This window comes from Syngnathus leptorhynchus, chromosome 10 (assembly GCF_054491065.1).
Source record: "Syngnathus leptorhynchus isolate UIUO chromosome 10, UIUO_Slep, whole genome shotgun sequence".
Taxonomy (NCBI): Eukaryota; Metazoa; Chordata; class Actinopteri; order Syngnathiformes; family Syngnathidae; genus Syngnathus; species Syngnathus leptorhynchus.
In genome coordinates, this window is record NC_141204.1 from 3356252 (window position 1) to 3377833 (window position 21582).

At 41.6% G+C, this 21582-nt stretch overlaps 1 protein-coding gene across 2 annotated transcripts in view; it reads left to right on the plus strand.

Moving 5' to 3' along the window:
- Window positions 1-21582, plus strand: part of LOC147049950 (cGMP-dependent protein kinase 1) — a 52020-nt gene that overhangs the window by 24235 nt on the left and 6203 nt on the right. For both annotated transcript variants that reach the window (XM_085922406.1, XM_085922405.1), the window contains exons 3-9: window positions 169-282; window positions 13122-13227; window positions 14486-14549; window positions 15652-15729; window positions 16199-16293; window positions 20750-20815; window positions 21459-21533. In XM_085922406.1, coding sequence (XP_085778532.1) covers window positions 169-282; window positions 13122-13227; window positions 14486-14549; window positions 15652-15729; window positions 16199-16293; window positions 20750-20815; window positions 21459-21533 — 598 coding nt within the window. The remainder of the gene's footprint in view (window positions 1-168; window positions 283-13121; window positions 13228-14485; window positions 14550-15651; window positions 15730-16198; window positions 16294-20749; window positions 20816-21458; window positions 21534-21582) is intronic.

The following is a 21582-nucleotide window of genomic DNA, read 5'->3' on the forward strand; positions in this document are numbered from 1 at the left end:
CACACACACACACACACACACACACACACACACACACACACACACAGGGTACACAGTCAATTCCATCAGTCCACTCTGTGAGCGTAGCACACCTGGACTGGAGTGTGCAATTCAAAATAGCGATGTGCTTCATGGCCTCTTCTCTCTGTACGCTTTCATGTTTTGCAGACGGGAAAGTGGAGGTGACAAAGGAGAGCCTAAAGCTGTGCACGATGGGCCCCGGGAAGGTGTTTGGGGAGCTGGCCATTCTCTACAACTGCACCAGGACCGCCACTGTCAAAAGTGAGTCTCCGCAGACACCTGGATGGGAACCAAAACATGTACCTGTCCTTGTGCTTTGACAGATAAGGAGGAAAACAATTGTGAGGCAGACAATAGAATTGAAGAAATCCTCCAAAGCCCAGATGATCCTTTATAAATTAGCGGCTTTGAATATACTGGAGAAGTACAGATGCCTTTACCTGATAAAGTTGGATTTTCACCGCATGGTTCAAGTGATAATTCCGTCGATTTTCTCACCATTGGCACAGTTGGGATATGAGTTACAAACAAAACGTGGATTGGATCTTCAGATGAGAACCAAGTCTCTTTCAAGATGCATAAAAATCTCAAATACAGGTACAGGTATCTGTCTTCCGAGGCAAGGTCAGCCTAAGTGAGCAAATCTTCGAATAGGTTCCATATCTAAAATCACTCTTATTAAAACATGCTTTTTAAAGTATTCCTTAACATGAAAATGTTCCGCCAAAACCATGGTTTTGCTTAACCAACGTCTGCTAGCTAAATGCTAACATATAATATGAAACACAATAGACAGGCTAACCTATATTAGCATGGGTGTCATGGTAATGATAAAGCTTAGCTTAATGCTAACATCTAATGTTACATAACTAAAGTTTGAAAAGTTGGTTAGCTCAATGCTAACATTTAATGTGAAACGGCAAAAAGCTTCAACAATCCTCAGGGCATATATTTGATGTGCAGTGTAAATTCAGCCAATGTTGCTTAATCAGGCTCGCTTCCATCCTCCCTGTTGGTCAATGATAAAATTTGCATTTGTCACTCATTCCCTCGGAGTTGTTTGAATGGCAAATTAGAGGCTTACTGTGCTGAGCCCTTGGACAGAGAGATGAAAGCAACGGGGGAGTCAGACAGATGGAAATTTGTCGGAAAAGAGTACCACCAGGGCCACTATGTGTTTTACGAGAGGAACTGAAGGACTTGTGCAGGGACAGGCTACTGGTGGGCCGCAGGACAAACTCTGAGCGGCTCTTTATTTCATTGAAAAAACAAAACAAAAAAAATGGGGGGAAATTACAACATCCATTAGTTTTAAATTGCAATACCACCATTCACCATTAGATGGCAGAGGCATAAATGTAATTGATGTAAAGTCAATTACTGTGGGAAATGGAGGTCTGAAAGTTTTTCCTGGCTGTATAATGACAATGAGGTTTTTTTTTTTTTGAGAGACCCCCTTTTGGGACCCTCTGCTAACTCCACAGAATTCATGACCACCAGTAGGTGGTCTGCCAGACGATCCATTTGAATATTTAGCCCAAAAAAATGTGGAGTGAGAGCAGATGGTTGAGAACAAGTGTGTTATAAGAATGTGTCAGAATGAGGAATTTGTGTTTATGGACGGCAGGAAACGGGGAAATGGCTGCAAATGCGCTCCTGGACTCGGGATGATAAATTCACCAAAGGTGATATAAGGTCCGCTGGTTTTGCTGGCTTCAAACCGCGCACCCAGAATAGACTCGGATGACGACACTTTCACGGGTATGTAATTGCCACGGAATGACGGCAGAATTCCTTGATCACTTAATAAATCAACGGCGAGCTCGCGTGTGGGGATCACTTTATAATTGGATCTTGTGGGATTTGATGGCGGCAAAAGGAGGGATTTCTTTCCGCTTAGATCAGCATTATTAGTCAAATCCTGCCTTAATCCTCCTGTGTAAATATTTGAGCAAATAGATCATGTTTATCCTTCCCTTTGGTCATGTGCAAGACTGTTATGATGTAATTGTATAAGGTACTATAAATATACTGTATATACAAAACCATTTAAAGTAGTTATTGCCTCTTCTGTGCCATTATCGGACTCTCGGTCGAGTAGTTTTTATGGGTCATATACAAGATCGTAAATAATCGGAAGATGCCCGGTGGGATACCTAAGTCGATGACTACAGAATTTTTTTGAATGTTGCTGAGATAGTGCAGCTTCTTGCCGGTTAGATTACACAATATTTTAAGAGTACGCAGAGTGTTTGTAAAGTTCATAATTGTTTGTCATATTTGAATATCTCTTGGCTGTCATTGGAAGCGATTAAGTCTGCTGTTCTTATTATAGGAACAAGATTGTTTTGCTGTTGTGGATAGCAGTTTGCTTGTCTCCATGAAACATAGATATGAAGTAGTTGTTCTTGGAAACGGTGACTTCGGTTTTCAAATTAGTTTGGTGTCCCAAGGCCAAAGAGGGTCTAGCTGAGGTGCCATGGTGTCCACTTAATGCGAGCTTCCTGTTGACCCCTTTTCTAATCACATGATCCAGTGCGCTGACCAGCCAACCTGATGCTGCTCCTCCCCCCTTTTGCTGCCGCTGCCATAGCAACAGGTTCCCATATGGGGGTCTTATTCATCCTATTTTAGTTCCCACAGGGGGACACAGCGTCTTTCCTTTTTGCGCCTTTGAGGTTCCAATCGATGGGTCACTGAGGATCTCAGATGAGGTTGGCCTGCTGTTTTAATGTAGAAATGTACAAAGGAATTCAGTTGGTTTTTATTGGAGTGTGAATGGAAATAACATTTGATTGGGGGGGGGGGGGGGGGCAAACGGGGATACATTTGCTCAATAAAGCGCTTTAATTGGATCTGTGGTTCAATTTTAATTCTCTTATACGAGCCTGCTTGCATTCAAAGACAATGAGGAGATGATACGAATCTTTTCTATTAAAGGGTGAAAATCGACTTATTAACGCCGGAGGGCTAGCGCGAAAACAATTTTAGGATTCAAACGTGAAGCAAAAATAGGGCAGCACAGGGAATGCGTTAGTTAGGATGGAGTCACCTGTGACCCTAACGATGAAAAACAAATATCGGAAAGAACATTCATTCAATCCATTTCCGTCAACTATTTTGAAGTGTCACAACAGCGACATAAAAGCTATTACAATGTCCTTAAAGATAGATAAAGACCAACATTTCATCACATCTGAGAAATTCTACATCATTTGTCATTTTGTCTCTTCTAGCTTCCGGGCGTCATTTAAAAAAACAACAGCCCTCAAAAAGATATTATTCACCTCCCGAACATTATCGCGTTTGTAACTCACCATCAGCTTTGTGCCTACAGGCTGTCCACATTAATCACTTTCAACAATGTGCAAGGAATTGATAGAGTCGATATTCATGCGTCGGATTACGATCGGTTAAAGTGTTTCATATTTCCGCTCAGGTTTTATATTGGATCATTTACACTTGATCACTTGATCGCATATGAATGTATTGCAAGGGATTAGTCGCAGCCTTGCAAGGGATTAGCTGGAGTTTTACAATTTCTCCTATTTGAATGACGGTTTGGAAAATCAGGAGAGCCCCGTGACAAACGGCTGCTGCGGAGACGGAGCGTGCCTGTTGCCATAGCAGCAGTTTTATCGGAACTGGCCATCGTTTCCGGTAAGCAAACAATAAGAATAAGTATTTTGCAGTTTTCGCCTCCGTTTTTTTAATTAAGGCCCATTGTTGGTCCACAATGGACATGAATAAACATCACCAATTATTATTATTTTTTCAATCTGTCATGATTAATTCTAAAAAATGTAAATGTTCATTCATCAAAACAATATTTGCAATGCTAACTTATGATCATTTAGTTCCATCATTTAAAAGTACAGTTTTACAAAAAAACACAGTGCCTGATTATGTCTTGATTAAAATGTCAAATTATAATAATTTACTTGTACAGTCCTGAACAGAAAAACGTTTTTAATAAAATGTGTAAAATGGAAAGAGTCCGTATTAAAACAGTTAATGATGCTGCTGCTTGTTCTCATCTTTTTTTTTTTTTAACCAGAAATGACCTTAATAAATGTGTATGTAATCTTTCAAAGTGCAGTTAATGACTTGATTTTTATCAGGTCCACTTGCCAATGAGTCATATTTGCAACGAATCGTGCTGCAGGAAATTGATCAAAATGATTGATGACTCCAATAGAGCGTGACCGGACTACTATTTTAAAAATTGAACAAACATGCTCATGTATACACACTCATCCATATTATGCGAAAGCCTAAATCCATCAAATACGCCAAGAATATTTAATCAATGATTAAAATGTGAAAATATGTTATTAAATGAATAACGGTAGAAGATGGATGGACGGACAGATGGATGACCTTAAAGATGAATAGTTGTGTATTTAGGAGGCAGCGTAATGGCGTGACATCTCCATATGCGTGCTCATGAATATCCAAACAGCTGGTGTGGATCCAGCTGAAGATGTTTGCATGCCTTAGAGAACATTGAGAGCCTCTATAAACATCGTGAAGTACACACATACGTATATACATTACGCGTAAAAAGGCCTTATGAAACGTACTATGTCATCACAGCATGTGACCAACCGGAACAATCACGAGAGATTTTGCGTGAGAGGATTTTTGTCGGTTCTTGACCCCCTTGGCTAAGATTGATTACATGGACAGATGACAAAACACTTCCGTCCATCCTCAATTCTGCCTTTTGTTTGAACTTTGGTCTTCCTAAAAAGGAACGTACCATTTCGTCATTGAGACGGATTGCCCACCTCTGGTAAACAATATTCATAGTTTTAAAGAGCTCAAATTCGAAAACGGCCAAATCCCCCAAAAATCTCCACCCAAAAGCAATTTCATTACATTTGCATTAACGTACCTCAAATGGCTCAAACATTTAATTTCATTTTTTGATAAACAAGCTAGTAAATCTGAAAGTGAGAGCAGCATTTTCACGAGAGAAGCCTTGGGACTCCGCTTCCTGCAAGTGCGTGCGAGCAGATGATGCCTGCTCAGTGTCATGCATCTTCTCCCGCAGTCGTAGAGAATAGACCTTTGAGTTTACGAGCGAGCGGCTTGTGTTTACATCGTAAAACATCCCGCCGCTATGCCCGTCACTGTCCTGTTTTATTTCGTTTATTTATCACTTAGAAGAAAGGTTTGTTCCATTCTGTTGCAATATTTTATCTTAAAGGAGATATGTTTGACACAAACTGAAATTTAGAGAACACACTAAATCTTTGAGCAGATTTAAGGACAACGATGGCTAAATCCGAGTATGGATAGAATGAATAAGTGAAAGTTTGTTTTCTTGCTAGCCTCTTTAAAAGTTGCGTAATATAGGAAAAGTCAACAATACGGTATCTAGTGGTCCTATGGCTCTTTGAAAACATTTGAAAAGAAAGAAACTTATGAGTCACACTTTTGAACTGAGCGAATTGTTCAGGTGGCTCAGTGTTGTGTTAGCAAGCTAACGACTTACGCGCATTAGCGTTGGTCTGTTGGGAGAGGGAACAGTTATCAAACACATGCAGAAGATATATTTATTAAGGAATAAAAACAATAAGACCTGCAGAATATGGTTCAACCTTTGTTTTGAATTATAATTCCTCAGGGCACATAGCAAGAGAAAGAAATGAGCGTCATTGTTTAGAAGCCAAGGACAAACGTGTTAGCAATGGAGCTTGCACTTTTACTCTTAACAAGGCACCACCCGTCGCGTTGCGCCAACCATAGTTACACTTGAGGAACAAGAAACTATGTAAAAAAATAAATAAATAATCATAATTCAGCTCAAGAAACAATGAGCCTCAGTGGAAAGTTTATTGACACGTTTCCCTTATTAGTATGCGGCCGGCAGAAAATGAGTCAGACTTCCACGTTCTAATAATTGTTGACAAATAAAGCTCATTAGCCTCCGGACAATTCATGAGACGATCTCGTAGCTAATGAGGTGGAGGTGTTTGGAAATGATATTCCAGCAGATATGCAAATGAGCCAGCGAGGGACGACAGGGGATGGGAATAACGAGACAGTGGCTTCGAGGAGCTAAAAAGTCCAAAGGGATAAACATCTTCTTTTTCACGCTGCTGTCATGGCAACGGCGCTAACGGCCAAGCTACGAGAAATGTGACGACGTGACGGTAATGGTGTCAGGGTAGCCGTCACCCCGCTGTTTGGAGTCACCTTTGCTGTGTGTAACTTGACAAAAGGGCCAAGATGCAAGAAACTTTTGGGTCCTCGCTGCGCTTTGTGTGTTTGAGGATGTGTGTGTGTGTGGCCGCTTCATCTCAGTGGGAGCGCAGGTGTTCCGAAGCTAGAGGTTGTCACAAATCTCTGGGTCCTTTCAGAGGAAAGGACCCAGAGATTTGCTCTCTGTCACTGCCTTGCAGCTGGAACCAGAAAAATACGTAAACGAACGAATAAAAGCCAGAGAGCAGGGGTCTTTATATGCAAATTAGTCTTGTCTGACAATTTAGAATTACCAGCTGCTTTATTTTTTTTCGACCTTTAAGTGAAGAGTAGGACAACTGAGGACAACTTGCTACATTCCTCGGCACGGTCAGGGAATGAAGCGAACAATTTGTACCAATTCTTTGCCACCATCGAAACCAAATGGCGACCATCTATTGTATTATCGAAAAATAACCGCCAAGTGCCGTCTTAAATACAGAGTGAATAAAAGTGGAGCCTTATTGATCGAGAGCTTCATGAAGCACGCGCATTTTAAGTCGCAATTTGCCTGATTCCATTGACCAATTGACTCCCGACGTTATCGATCCATCAATTTAGAAGGGATTTTGTCAGAAAGCTAGTCGCTGGAAAGGAATGCGTCACCTTGACGGTCGCAAAGTCGACGAGTGGATTACTGATTCTAATTTCCCTGTGGATAGAAGGCAATAAGGTTGCTATGAGCCTCAGCAACTGTCTTGACGGAAAAAGATGCTACTATTCCCGTGTTAATATCTGTCCGACGGGGTTAGGCTTTATCCAAAAGTGGAGGCAAAGCGCTGTCGACCCTTGTGCCACTGACCTTATTTCTCAAAGTAGTTGATTTGATGACTAATTTCATCGCGTCGAGATAGCGACCCCCTGTAGCGTGATGAACTCGTGAGAATAATCAATGTTTCTCACACACACATACTTCTACACTGATTAGCCTGCCTTTTGGCAGAAAAGGAGCTCCTGACTTGACTGACAACAAATATTTTAAAATAATGAGTCACACTTTCCTGGGTGAAAAAAAAAAAAATCGGAAAGGTTGACACTACATTCAACCCAACAGAACGTTATCTTCAGACATCATTGTTCACATCTAGCTGACAATGTTCCATTGAAAACATAACACGGTTCTCACGAAATCCAGATAAATCATATCGGGGTCATGGATGACGACAAAAACAAACTGGCATTGCCTTCGCCAGTGAGCTAAAAATAGTATCAGGCGCTGATAAATAGCAAACAAACGTAATTTCCTTCCTTTTGACTTTTTGCAGCTTGGCACATACACACACTTGCAGACTTATCAGATTATTCAAACACATTTCCTCTACGCGTAATTGTTTTGGCTTGATTGTCTGTAATGACTGGGCCAACAAACAATTAAAATTTATCTCATAAAGCAACCACAGAGCAATTTAAAGCGAATGGGTCATTTGTTGTTGCCCCAAGGGACTCCCTCTTTTTTCAGTAGTTTGTTCAAAACAAAAGGGTCATATGAATAATTTCATCACATTGCAAAACGTCGTGTATCACTTAAAAGAAATTCCCTTGATTTGTTGTCGACACTTTAGCAGTCGGTGGAAATTTGGCGAATAAAAAGAAAGGAGGAATGATCTAGCTAACAAGCTAGCTAACTAGCTCACTAGCATGCTAACTAACTCAGTACAGGGAATTATATCGCGGAGCACTTACAAATTTGGGATACGTTGCCGTCATAGGAGTGGAGCTTAACCAAGGACTATGTGATTCGTTTTTTTTTAAATGTCAAAGAATTCCTTAATACTCCTAGCTAGCTAGAAGCTCCAGGCTAGCTATTCGTCTCAGTTTATGTGACAAAACAGAATTCTCTTTGTCAGAGTTTGAAGCAATCCTTCTAATTTAACGACATATGTAGCTCTTTATTTGATCCGAAGTTCGTCTGCCATCTTCTCTCGCTACGGAACGCTGATTGCTCCGTGATGACGGCACAATTCTCAATGGCCTTTTGGCCTCTTCATTCATCGTTGATCATTATAAAAACATGGAGCGCTTGTGAAGATCACTCTTCTGATGACACCCACAAGTGTGACTGTCTGTTTTGAATTTTAATGATGGAGGCGGTTGGACATTGCTTGAGAGAGATCCATCCATCCATCCAGGAATAGAAATACCTTACGTAACGGTATCTCTCTCTGTTCTCCGCCGGAATATACAAGCCTTCTGTACTCTAAACATAGCACGGATGATGGCAGGTGGGCTGACGCACGGCGGAATATTGCTCTGGCAGCTGCTGCTTCGATTTTTAGTGTTCCGGAGAAGAACATTGGCATCTGGGGCTTGCCGCTGATTAAAACAAATAGTTAACTGTGTTGCAATTTGCTGATATGTGGAAAAACTGTCAAAAAAGTCTTACGCTTTGGCGAGAGAGTTTTCCAAAAATGTACTCTAATTACAGAACATTTATTGGTCAGAATAACAAATTGCAAATAAATCGAAAATGTTTGGTATCACAACTTTTATTGACATCTGCATTAAATTTGATGTTCTTCAGTAACGACGCAAATATGAGCTGCTAGGTGGAGGGAATCAACAGGCAGGGAATTCCTGACGTATTTACCTGCAGCTCTGTGACCAAACGCGGCGTGTAACGACCCGTCGTACTTTCTCACGCTCCGTTTCCATCAACCCGACCTAACTTGATGCTTTTAATGACTTTAGGGAAATGAAGGCTGCTCTGTTCCAGCGAGCTGCCATGACACCCGCTGTACTCCTTCCGTACTTTGCGTTTGTGGGGGAAGTTGCAAAAAAAAAGCAGGCATGTCACATTTTGATGAGCAGGAACAATTCAAACGCCTTCTCTGATTATAATAATACAGCCGAGTGAGAGCTCTCACTCATTACTTTGGAGATTCAGCTCCTTGCTAAACATCAGCAAGTGCTAAAATCAGCACCTGAATAAACAATGCGACGCTTTTGATTATGATTATTTCACACATTTTCTTTTAGCGCATCAGAAGGTTTTGATGATGAGTGTGAGAGATGGAAAAGTCTGCCAGGATTCTGTCAGTCTCATCATCTCATGACAATTTTTTTTTGTCCGCTTTATTTCTGCGGCTTTACAGGCTCCCATTCACATGCAGGTTTCATTTTAGCTTCGCGTAAACAAAGTCTATGCCAAAGTTAGTCGTTGTTAATTTTAGTTTTAAGAATGTCTATTCATGGTTCAACAAATTGTGTTTTCCTGTGGATCTTATTCACTCTGAAAATAAATGTATTTTTTATCTTTTTGTACTCTGTTTATGACATCTTAAGGTGCCACTAGATGGCGCCAAGGCTCTGGTTAACAGGAAAGTAGTAATCGAGGGATACAATATGATTTAGAGAGGATCTGGTGGAGATGACAAGAGTCTTCGCTGCATGGAAGCTTTCATCTGGTCATTCCAAATAGGCTCTGGCAGTTAAAAAAAAAAAAAGATTGGAATTTATTTTGTTCAGAAGTAATTTCACAATCATCCCATACCAAGCTCCTCAATTTGGTCTGTCGTCAACTTTTCCACAAATGAGTTTCCGCAGGCTTCTGATTGACAAAAAAAATGTCCAAATTGTTTGTGGAAAGACTTTTTGTGAAAGCCTTTTTGTCATGACTGACGTAAATGCACAGTAGGGAGCTTTTATTTGTATTGTTGCCACAACGATGCTGACAAATGCATGTCTAGTTTTTAAACTCAGCGCTCTGCTTGTGACTAATCTGTATTTAAGTACGTTGACTCTAAGCCTGCCGAGTTTTGGGATAGGATTTCCTGCGGCGAAAACGCACTTCAGCAAAATCATTTTCGACCTTGTGCAAATGCGCTAAGCTCAAGCTAAAAAAAACAACAACAAAAAACTTGCGATACAACAACAGAACGTAAAGCGCCATGACTGAGTGCAATGAAAATAAGCTTTATCATTTAGTGTCACAATTCAATAGGCAACAAAGTGAATTATAAGACAAACACATGTTCTATTTGCATAATGCCCGGAGGCTGAAATCCACTTACGCTGACTTGTAACAAGGGCAAACAAATAAATGTCTGCCTTATTTTGTGTTGCATAACATTAGGTACACTTACCCAATTTAATGAGATCGTTCTCGATACTATTGTGTGAGTGTGAGGTGTGGCCAACAGCAGCGGTAAATGCACAGACAAGACAGTACAATAAAACGATTCTTTTAGCGCTTGACGTCAACGAATTATGTCAAAATGAGTTGAAGTACATTGTTTATACCAAAGTAGAGCTTTGCTGCCAACACGAGTGTTGAGGTGAGATGACGAACTTCATTTCATTTCTGCCCTAAGTCTCTTGTGTCATAAAATATGTTTCCGTAGCAACAGCCACACATGAATTCCTTTGCGTCATGGTGTGACTCTCCAAAAATTCATTAATCCTCCTGCCACCCCCCCCCCCCCAAATTCCTCCAAACCTTTCATTTCCACCCCCCCACTCAGCCCCGGGAAGTTAATTGGCAACCCGTGAGCATTACAACATTCATCAGCGTCGGTGGTTGCAGATAACTAGTTCCCCCGGTCTCAGTGCAATTTAGAGGAGCCTTCGGAGTAACACGCTTAGCGACTGCGTAGCGCTGGGGGCTGGCCGCACATCTTATTTCCCAGCGCCATTTCGGTCGGTTCCACCTCAAAACGTTTCTTTGGGCCTATGACATCTAACCTCCCACTCAAGTGACCAGCAATTGAAATAAATATCTATATATATATATATGATATAAAACACCTTCTGATATTGAGTCTGAGAGAAATGATGTCAGGCTATGTAATGAGGGCACCTCCCCTGCTAATGGTTTCTATTTCTAAAGTTGTCTGCAGAGGACAGAATACGTACATGAGAAACCTCATTCATTTTGAATGTACACTTAGTCGAAGCTCAAAATAATTCATACACTGGCTGAATTTTGGGAGTGAGAGTTATTTATATTTGTGAGTCTGAGAGAGCTTCTGTTCCACATATTTATAAAAATAGTTTAGGGTTATGGTCATCCTAACCTCTTCTGCCGAAATACAAAGACAGCCATATCAAGACACATCTCTAAAATCTTCCTCCGCTAAAGTAGAATAGCCAGTCATTATTATTCAAAATAACGATTCCCAAGTTAACTGGGACTAATGAGGCAAATGAAGCCATTCGAAAAAAAAAAGAAAAAAAAAGGGAGGGTGGTCAGATCCACTGTACGCAGATGACTCAGCCACATTGAAATGTCGAGCGAGTATTGGGGCCCGCCGAGGACGATGAAACACGCTTTTAATGGGGGAACTTTAACGACGCGTCGGCGCTCTCATGAAGCCAACCAGTCTGCTCTGCTCCGCACATAAAGAAAACATCCGCACATCTCGGTGACACAATAGGGCCACGGCAAACGATAAAAAAGTAGATTGTATATTAGTTCTGTGCAGCTAAACATACAAAAACACCATGTCATATATTTTTTTAGAATGGGATTTTTAGATTTATTTGATATCTCATGAGTATAAATTGAACATACCATTTTCCCTTTGTGTGCCGACTTGCAAGTTTTTCGAAATTCTACCAGATTACTCGTATGTTTGAAACAACTTTTAGCTGAATGCTATCAAGCGATACAAAATTGTGTTGAGAGGTTAACGAGCAAAAAGTGTGGAGCAAAGCGTGCATATTCTTTATCCTCAGCAAAGAACACCTACATTACTGCAGTTTACTGAGGCGACTCCATACTGCCCCCTGATGGGAAAGTGGCACACACCAAAAGGAGCAGTACATTGTTCACTGGATTAAAGTAAACATGTGATACAAACAATTAAATTTATTTGCATACTGTTTGCCAATACAGATTTTTTTTTTTGAACCAAGTACAACATCGAATGCTATTTGTCTTATTAGGACCTCTGCAGATGTAAACAGCCAGTTCAAATAGATGCAGGCAGTAAATGGGAATGGAGCACTTACAGTAAGACCTGCAGAGTGTATCTCGCCTTAATGCTGGTGAGATGTGACGGCCATAGCTAAAAGCTGTAATCAGCAGAAATAGCCGGAATGGAAAAAAGTAATAGTGTGGAATGTTTTAAAGCCAAAAGGCTTGTCTGGTTATATAGCTTATGGCCACATTAATGTGAATCAGGCATGCACAAATTGAATTTTTCGGCGGCCAAAGTTGAGAGTTTTGCCAGCTCAAGCGTGTCGTCTTTTTTTTTTTTTTTTTTTTATAATTTGCAAATCAAATTTATTTATTCAGTGAACATTCACATTGGGCTTTATCTAGACTGTGCCCGAATTTTTTTTTTTAATTTAGCATCCAAAGCTTTTTTTCATTTTTAGCATGAAATACCACTAGCGCCCTAGCTTGGCTGTCTAGCTTAGCTGCCTTGCTTAGCTGTCTAGCGTAACTGTCTAGCTAGCAAGCTAACTAACTAACTAACTAACTAACTAACTAACTAACTAACTAACTAACTAACTAACTAACTAACTAACTAACTAACTCACTTACTCACTCACTAACTTAAACATCCCCATTCCTCTCCAAAGTTTTTATGATAAGCCGATTTATCAAAATATTTTTTGAATTTGATCCAAAATATAGTTTTAAACTCACTGTCCTTACTGGTTTCTTTGTTTTTTTTGTTTTTGACATATGCAACTACTCTCTCTTTTTCCATTTAGAAAAAAATGCATTCTGATTCTGGCAGCATATCAACTTCAATTTCCACCGCTCAAGACAAAATATTCGCTTTATGCCTGATCTGCATAAATAACATTTGAAGCCGCTAATGCGTGGGCCGCGACTGTATTTTATTTTGTTTGCAGGAGGATTCTTAAAGCAATGCCTTCTTCATGTGTCCTCTCATTTCCAGCACTGACAAATGTGAAGCTGTGGGCAATCGATCGACAATGTTTCCAGACCATCATGATGCGGACGGGTCTCATCAAGCATACGGAGTATATGGAGTTTTTGAAAAGGTAAGAATGTGGTATTTGGTAGATTTTTCACAATTACCCCCGAAAAAACTACAACCTGGCCACTTTTCGCTCTTTTCCACCAGTTCGCTTCGACTGCATCAAAGCGCATGAATCACAGCGATACAAATCGGAAGTTGTCAATTTTTTGGATAGAGTTATTTCATGGCAGGCAGATAGATGCGGCAAGACGTCATCCCAGCCTCCCACTAAAATAATGTTTGGCCCAGATGGAGAAATGTCAAAACAAGTTGAGCAAAATTTGCCTCACAGCACAACAGTTTTGGTGCAGTTAAAAAATTGCATAAGAGAAAAGATTCCAATTGCATTAACGTTACAGACAAAGCCAGACGTCGCCGCCTCGCGAGATAGCGATCACCTTCCTCTCTGTGATTGTATTATTTAATAGTCGCCCCGTAGCCAGACGCTCATATCCAGGATCCTTGAAAAGGTCAAAGTCGTATCACGAGCCACATGATCATTAGCGCAACGTGATTTTCGCCCGTGATGGTTTACTTACGTATTATGATTTGGACCACCAGCTGTTGAGTAATCAAATATGACTTCAAAGATCATGACCTCTAGTGACTTACAGTCACTTTTTGAAAAGTTTGAGGTGTCCCTTGTTCAGATAGAAACTTGGTTGGTCATTTTTATGCCACCTCAGTCTTACGTCCACATTTCCACACCAGTAAGGGCCCCCAAAAAATCTCAGTACCGACTAGAAAAATACTTGACTTGCCTCTGGCCTCTGTCAACCCACCCGACGCCGCTGCTTCTGATCACTACATTCTTGCCTCACCTCCATTGAGGAAGCTCGGAGGAGAAGAAAGATCATCAGTGATGAGATGATTGAGATTACTATAATACAACATAGAAAATGGGACGGAGCGAGACCGCACGGCGAGATAAGGGCTTTGTGCGTTCCCTTTGGTTCCCCGATAAGTATCGGGTCGCTTTTATTTAGTGGGCTCGATAACAGCCGTGTGGCATTCACTGGAGCTCCTGGAAAACAAAAAGTGGCTAAATTTAGAGTCTCTATGTAGCACGTTCGACCTCCTCCACATTATCACCTGCTGTGTAATCAGAGCCTTTGCTCTGTTAGCGCTTAAATATTGATACGCGCATGCTATTGCATAGCATAGGCCGGCACCTATAGCATAATAATCATCATCTCCTTTTTTTTGCTTGCATATTTCATGAGCACTGTATGGATGACATCAAAGAGCACGGTTCTCATTTCTTGTTCTTGGTCTTGCAGCGTGCCCACCTTCCACAGCTTGCAGGAAGACATTCTGAGCAAGCTCGCCGACGTCCTTGAGGAGGTGAGGGCTCTCTTGTTCAAAAGACGTTCCATGTTCTACGAAAGGAGACGTTGAGATGCTTTCTTAAGCGCCTTTCATGCTGACAATATGTATTTTCAAAAGGAAATATTTTGAAGAACGAAGGACGAGCAGCATAGGTTTGGAGCTATTTCGTAAAAAAGTTTAAAGATTGAGTAAAACATAAAACTGTTTCGGAATCAGTCGGATGTAGCGTTATCAACCGCATTTTCCATTTTTTGGGCTCAAAATAACTTCTGGCAACACATCATGGCCTATCTTACATCCATCCCCGCTAAATTGTAGCCTCATCCTAGCTAGCACTAAGCTAGCTTGTCTCTCAGGTACGGCTAGCGCCAATGTTCGATCTTCCTGTCACATTTATTTACAGAGACACGCCACTTATGAGACTGTTGATTTCATAAACCATTAAATCACCTAATGGAAGGCTTTCACACGTGCCCGAGCATAAATGAATCAGTTTGGCTAATGTTATGCATAAATGCGCACGGATTTGAATGTTTCACCATCAGCGGAACAAAAATGAATATTTTCGCATGTTTTTCCTGTTTGGTTTCAATTAACAGAAGTCACAGACTGGGTTTTTTTTTTTTTCTTGGCATAAAACATGGCTGCTCCTGCATTTGTTGGAGTTGAATTGATCTCAAAGCCGCTATCGTGAATACAAATGGCATTTTGTTAAGCGACAAAAACATCCTCCAACGATAAAGAAGCTAAAGGATGTGTTATGTTCGGAGAAACGATAAAGAGACGCTTTTCACCCCATTTGTTAGTTAGCTACTTATCTAGCTAGCTCGCTAAAGGTGCGACTTACGGTCTCGTGTTCAATTTGTTACAAAATCCATTTGACAAATCTCTCTTCATGTTAGTTTCTCTTCAAACAACCCAAAGTGCCTGGCTGAGCATTCAGAGAATAATTCTAACTCTAGATCGCTTTATCAATCCGTACTACTAACAAGACATAAAAACATCTTATTGTTTTACGTGCCTTATTTCAGCCTCGTTAACTGCCGAGGGAGACAAAAACGACGACGGCACGTACTTGAAAGTTTCTCTCGTCTTTTTTATTTTTTTTATTTGTCAGACCCATTACGAAGACGGCGAGTACATCATCAGACAGGGGGCCAGAGGAGATACCTTCTTCATCATCAGTAAAGGAAAGGTGAGCACATGCGGAGAGATGCCGTATTTGAGAATTTGCCACTTCCGACGCTGTCGTCGAGGCTTTTAGCACCACGCTGACTTGTTGTTTTCCCTCGGCCTTCCATCTCACGACTCCTTCCTTATCACCATTATGTTCTCATCAATAGGAACACTCCCACCATGACACAAGAAAGACCCAGAGTGCAATAAAATGGGATAATGGCGATGAAGAAATCTTCTGTCTGTTGTTTTTACTCGCATACACACACACACACACTTGACCTTTTAACCACATGGCTATTTCCCCTAATTTCCGCTCCGAGGAGAAAACATAGCGGTGAACTTTTCTGTGATTATATCTTACATCCCGCCACACAAACACAGACATAGTTATTTTGAAAACCCTCAACAAAGATTTACCGTCATGATTTTGGAAAATATCCAAGCCCTAATAAATGACATGTGACTTGAAATTTTTTTCTGGCCAGGTTAATGTGACCAGGGAGGACTCGCCCAACGGAGAACCCGTGTACCTGCGCAGCCTGGGCAAAGGCGACTGGTTCGGTGAAAAGGCGCTGCAAGGGTACGTTGATGCCTAACGACGCTGCCTCTTCCCATTTCCATCCTCGCTCTGCTTCAATTTCTATCACTGTCAGCTGCTTTCTCTCCACATTCTGTGTTTATCCTCTCTAATTTGCTATCCATCTTCGGCCTGTCTCCTTGTTCGGGTTATTTTTTGGGTTGCCTCCTCTTGACGGGGCCAATGTTTTCAAATATGAGACGTGCTTGCTAATGGTCGAAATGTGTGATTGCAAATACTTTTTATTTTTAAAGTAGACTATACATCTACATCTAAGACCCCATTATAAGCCATGTCTGCCATCTAGTGGTGAATAGTAATATTACAACTTAAAACTACAATCTATTCCTGCATTTATGTCCGCATTTAGTGGTGAATAGTAATATTACAACTTAAAACTACAATCTATTCCAGCATTTACGTCAGTTTTTCTTTTGTCCGGTTATCAACATCTTCATGGAAAACATATATCGATTGTTCCTCAACGAGAACTGGTGAGAAAACGAACCATACAATCCCAACGAAGCCGACAGCGGAGAGCTAATTCGAGCACACACACAGCAAAGAGCCAGACTGCGTCTGCTCTACTCTTAAGCCTCAAGTCTTCTACAGCCACTGCAGACACTCCAAGTCATATCAGAAACACTTTTGTATTGAAGAACACTTAAGGACGATAAATAAAATATGTGGTCTGGCGCAGACGGCCGGAGCCCCGAAAGCACTTTTTACTCCGCCGCCTCTTCTGCCTCGTCGAGCTTGTTTGCCTTGATGAGGGACTGGAGTTGGAAACTAAAGCGAGAGGGATGGAGCCTGCTGTAAAAGAGGATGTTGCCATCTACTGGTCAGTCGTGTCACTGCTAAAACAAACTCATGAGCAGTAAAGAATCACTTTGAAGACTGAAAATGTACTTTTTGACAGGATGAAACACATTAAGAAAAGGTCAGTATTTTATCGACTATTCTTCTTCAGGTTACGATCCAACGGCATATTTCCACACGTTAACCCCTCGACTGCTCGCTCCCATATGGAGACAGCCGGTGTGGCGCAGATGGCCTTATTTTGGCCATATGTTACTGACGAATGACGCAATGGTAGATGACGTGGGCGACATGAGTGACAAGGATAGGTTGGATCTTGGTCCAAATTGAAATCTGACCCAGAGCCCGACAGCTTGTTAATGGATCTGGCATCTGTGCTACCATTAAAAAAAAAAAGATATGACACGTGCGAAAGTCTTGAGCTACCACTGTCTTATGTGATATTTTTTTTTTTTTAAAAGAAACAGCTAGTCTTCCATTTTGATTTGAAGCAGCCATTTTTAGTGAGTCACTTTGTAGGTGTTCTTCAAGACAAACTTGTCCAATTTTGAATTTTATGATGGTCCACCAGGAGAGTACTGAAACACAATGAGCAGATTTACATCTGAAATGTTTTCCCAGAATGCAATTTCAAAGATCATCTCACCGTTTGTATATTCACGCAACTTCATCCGCGCGCCACAATGAGGACGCTGTTATTATGTTTTATAGCGTCCAGCGTCCCTTTTGTTCGTCGCGTCGTCTTGCGCCGGCCGAGCTTTGATGACTGTGTCACGTCCAAATGTAAATGACGGCCGATGGCGGCCATCTTGCTAGGCAGGCTTTTGATCAGCCGCTTCCCTCCTTCGGCTCTAATTAGAAAGTTAACTACGTGTTGGTGTATGAAAGCCAACAGCCTCAAAGGTCTCTCTTGTCCTTACCGGCAATGCCGTCCTTTCATCTGCGATGAGAACGTGTTTACAAATCAAAGCGAGTTCTCCTGCTAATGGAGACGGCATCTATGCGATTTTAAGCCGCACAGTGATTAGGTTACATGATTTTTTTATTTTTTTTGAAAGGTCTTACATATAGAATGGCAGGAATGCCATATGGATGTCATCTGACTGTTGTTTGGATGTCACTAACATGTCAAGAGGTGTGAACTTCTTGAGATGAGGTGATTATCCCTCAACAGCCTGCGCAAGGATGACCTTGACCTCCGGGGGTGCTGTTGTGTATTTTTTGCGAAGCGTGAATAAAATGCACAACACACTTAATAGAGTCAAACTAGTAAAAACAACCTGTTATGTCATTGGGCTTCTTCACCTTAACGGTGAGTATAAAAAAAAAAATCTGAAGTCATTCTGAGTGTGATAACACAAGCGTGAACAGTAGTAGCTTGTCAGCGTTACCCATGGGCCCGTACTTTATTTTCAGAATAGAGAGGCTGAAGGAATTGAGGGATGAAGCGGGGTTAGCTCCGTCAAGTATTTCAAGTCAGCTCAGGCTTTAGCGCCAAATCCTCAACATATGAAATATCCTGGTAAGCATCTGTCGGTCGGAGTTGTCAAATGCGTCTCCGACTTTTGACATCAGGGAGAAATAAAAAGAACGGCGGAATCAATTCAATCCATTCGAAGGCTTTCATTTTCACGTCCTTGACGTGGTTTCTTTGCTCTCTGTCTTTTAGTACCACTCAACGGTCGCTTTCAATTTTACTGTTAAAGCAACAGGATGCAATAAATGGTAAATGGAGTGTCCTTTTATAGCGCTTTACCTCCAACATATTGTGCCCAAAGCGCTTTTCAAAGCCTCACATAGCTAGCTAGCTAGCTCGCTCGCTATCTGGCTATTGAACTAGGTAGCTACGTATCTCGCTGGATGCGTTTCTTCTGCTTCCATTGTGCGAAAGGTCCTTAACTGTCTCGGTATTTGTCAGTGGAGCGGAGTACAAATCACTTGTTACATTCTCATGTTGCCATTTGGCATCGAGCGAGGCTGAGCGCTCGTCTATTTTTATAACCCTTTTTCCCAGGACACCAGATCGCTGTCAAATTACCAGGTTAATTCCCCCCCCACCCCTCTTCGACAACTCCAAAAGAACATTCTACTCCGCTTTTAGCGTCTGAGCTGATATATACTGTATGTACGACCCCGGACGGCGTGGTCGTTCTGGGCTACTAATTAAAAAGCACCTCTTCTATTTTCATTGGCTTAGTGGCTGACTTAAGTGTGCAAATGACAGACCTTGTCGACGCAATGGCACACTTTGATGGGGACAGGTGTGGCGAGATGCGACGACCCCAAGAGGTCGCTTAGGCCGCATTCATCGTTATGTAATCATTATTTTGATACATGCATCACCTAGCCTTGTTGTGCGTGGTCGTCATGGCGAGTAAGTGAACACGCACACTTCCTTGTTTGGCGGATAATGAACTCATGTAACAGATTGTAAATGGTGATTGTCGCTCATCAGCGTAGAAAAATAAAAATGATGCTCAGCACATGTATTGAAATCCCAAATTATTTGGGGGATTTTAGATGCTAGACACAAACTAATGTCATCCAAGGCCGTTTTATATTTTTATTTTTTTATTTTGATTACCACCGGTGATAAAATAAGATTATGATAATATAGTTACTTTTTTTTTAATGCACTGTTAGCCTTTGAAATTAAAATCTGACCTCTTCAATTGTCTGCCAAGTATAAGACAGCTTTCTTGTTCTGTCGTTGTCTGGCACATATGTGGCATGAATTAAAAATGAGCCTGCTCCACTTGTAGAGGGGAAACACTTTTTTTTTTTTAGTTTCTTTGTGAAGTAGAGTGACAACTTGCAGTAGTCGTGTCAAATCACAGCTGGTGCCTTACAAGAATTTGAATGAAAGCGACGAAATGAGTTCATTTTTTGTAATTAGCAAAAACTCAACTGGACTCTTTTTTTTTTTTTTCCACCGACCATATTTTAGGGGTGCGATCCCCAATGCCTTGCGATAACTTTTTACAGTGATTTGAATGGAATTGGACATCCCCCAAAATAAACTTGTTGTCCCCAACAAGCACCGAGGCCCCCCCCCCCCCCGATCCATCAACTGTTAATACCTCCTTCCTCCTTTCACCTATCAAAACTCACCAGCTGTGACCTTTATTCCCAGCGTATGGGAACACGGAGGCGTCGAAGCGGGTGCGGCGGGAGGGGGGGGGGGAGGAGGAGGGAGTTGAAATGGACCATCATTGAAATAGGCTGTCATAAGTTGAGCGGAGGCACAGTGAGTGATGGACCGCACGCACTGGAGCGAAGCCGTGCCCCCCATCAAGTGTCCAAATAATCTCCTGACGGGATGTCAGCCCGAGAGTTAGCTTGTCTTTTTTTTGCCGCGCGTTTTAGTTCGTGTTTTAGCCGAGGACTCGACCGGCGTCGGAGCTCGTTAAATGGATTCTTGGAACACGGACTCGGAGGATTCGTGTGATTGGAGCAACTCGTCGGATGAAGAGTGTCAATCTGATGATGGCTTGGACTTCAAATATGATCATGTGTAATGGCTGATATTTACAGATTATGCGTCATGTGACTCACATTCATTTTAGGATGATATCTGATGAGCCATTTCTTACATGTGCTATTGTGGCTTATTGTTTTTTTTTTTTTTTTTTCTCTATAGGGAGGACATCAGGACCGCAAATGTTATTGCAGCAGAAGCGGTCACCTGTCTCGTCATTGATCGAGAGTGAGTATCGATCAGCTATTGACAACAGTTGTTGGCTTCCACCATTTTTTTGCTGGAAGCAACAAGCGATGGCAACACGCAGCATGGAGGCCTCAAGCGCGTGAAAATATTTGACCGTATTTTTTCAACCATAAGGCACAGCGAAATTATTTTTAATCATTCTCCTGAAACACATCCGTCTCATTTTCTCTAACCCGGCGTCCCGCCGACTCTTTTTGTGCCGGTCTCATTTGCATGTAAATGTTTTCCCAGACGCTGGAGAAAAGTACCGCTTGGCTTTGACCAGCCGTGCCGAGAGTGTAGGAATTCAGAACGCGGCACTAAGCGAGCAACCGGGCTGTTTGTTGTTTTGATTGCCGGGGAGCATAACCGTGTTCCTCATGTTTGTTGACCCTGAATGAAGCCAAAAATCTTTATCCGGGTAGTGTTAAGTCTTGGTGGACAAGGTTTTATATTTGTATCGCAAGTCACAGCTTTGTTGTCAGGTTTTACGGTAATATCAACTCTCACTTTTATGTCTCTTTCGATTAGCTCTGTCTTCGCTGACTCGCCCATGAATATTTTATGATAACTGGCAGCGCTTGTTATGACAGTCTGCTCCGCAATAATCACACGCACAAACTGTGCTCTTCTTTTATTGCAGTTCATTTAAGCACCTGATTGGAGGCTTGGAAGACGTGTCCAGCAAAGGCCATGAGGATGTTGATGCTAAAGCCAAGTAAGATACTTTCCTTATGCAAACATAAAAGCATTCTTAGCCATCGGGC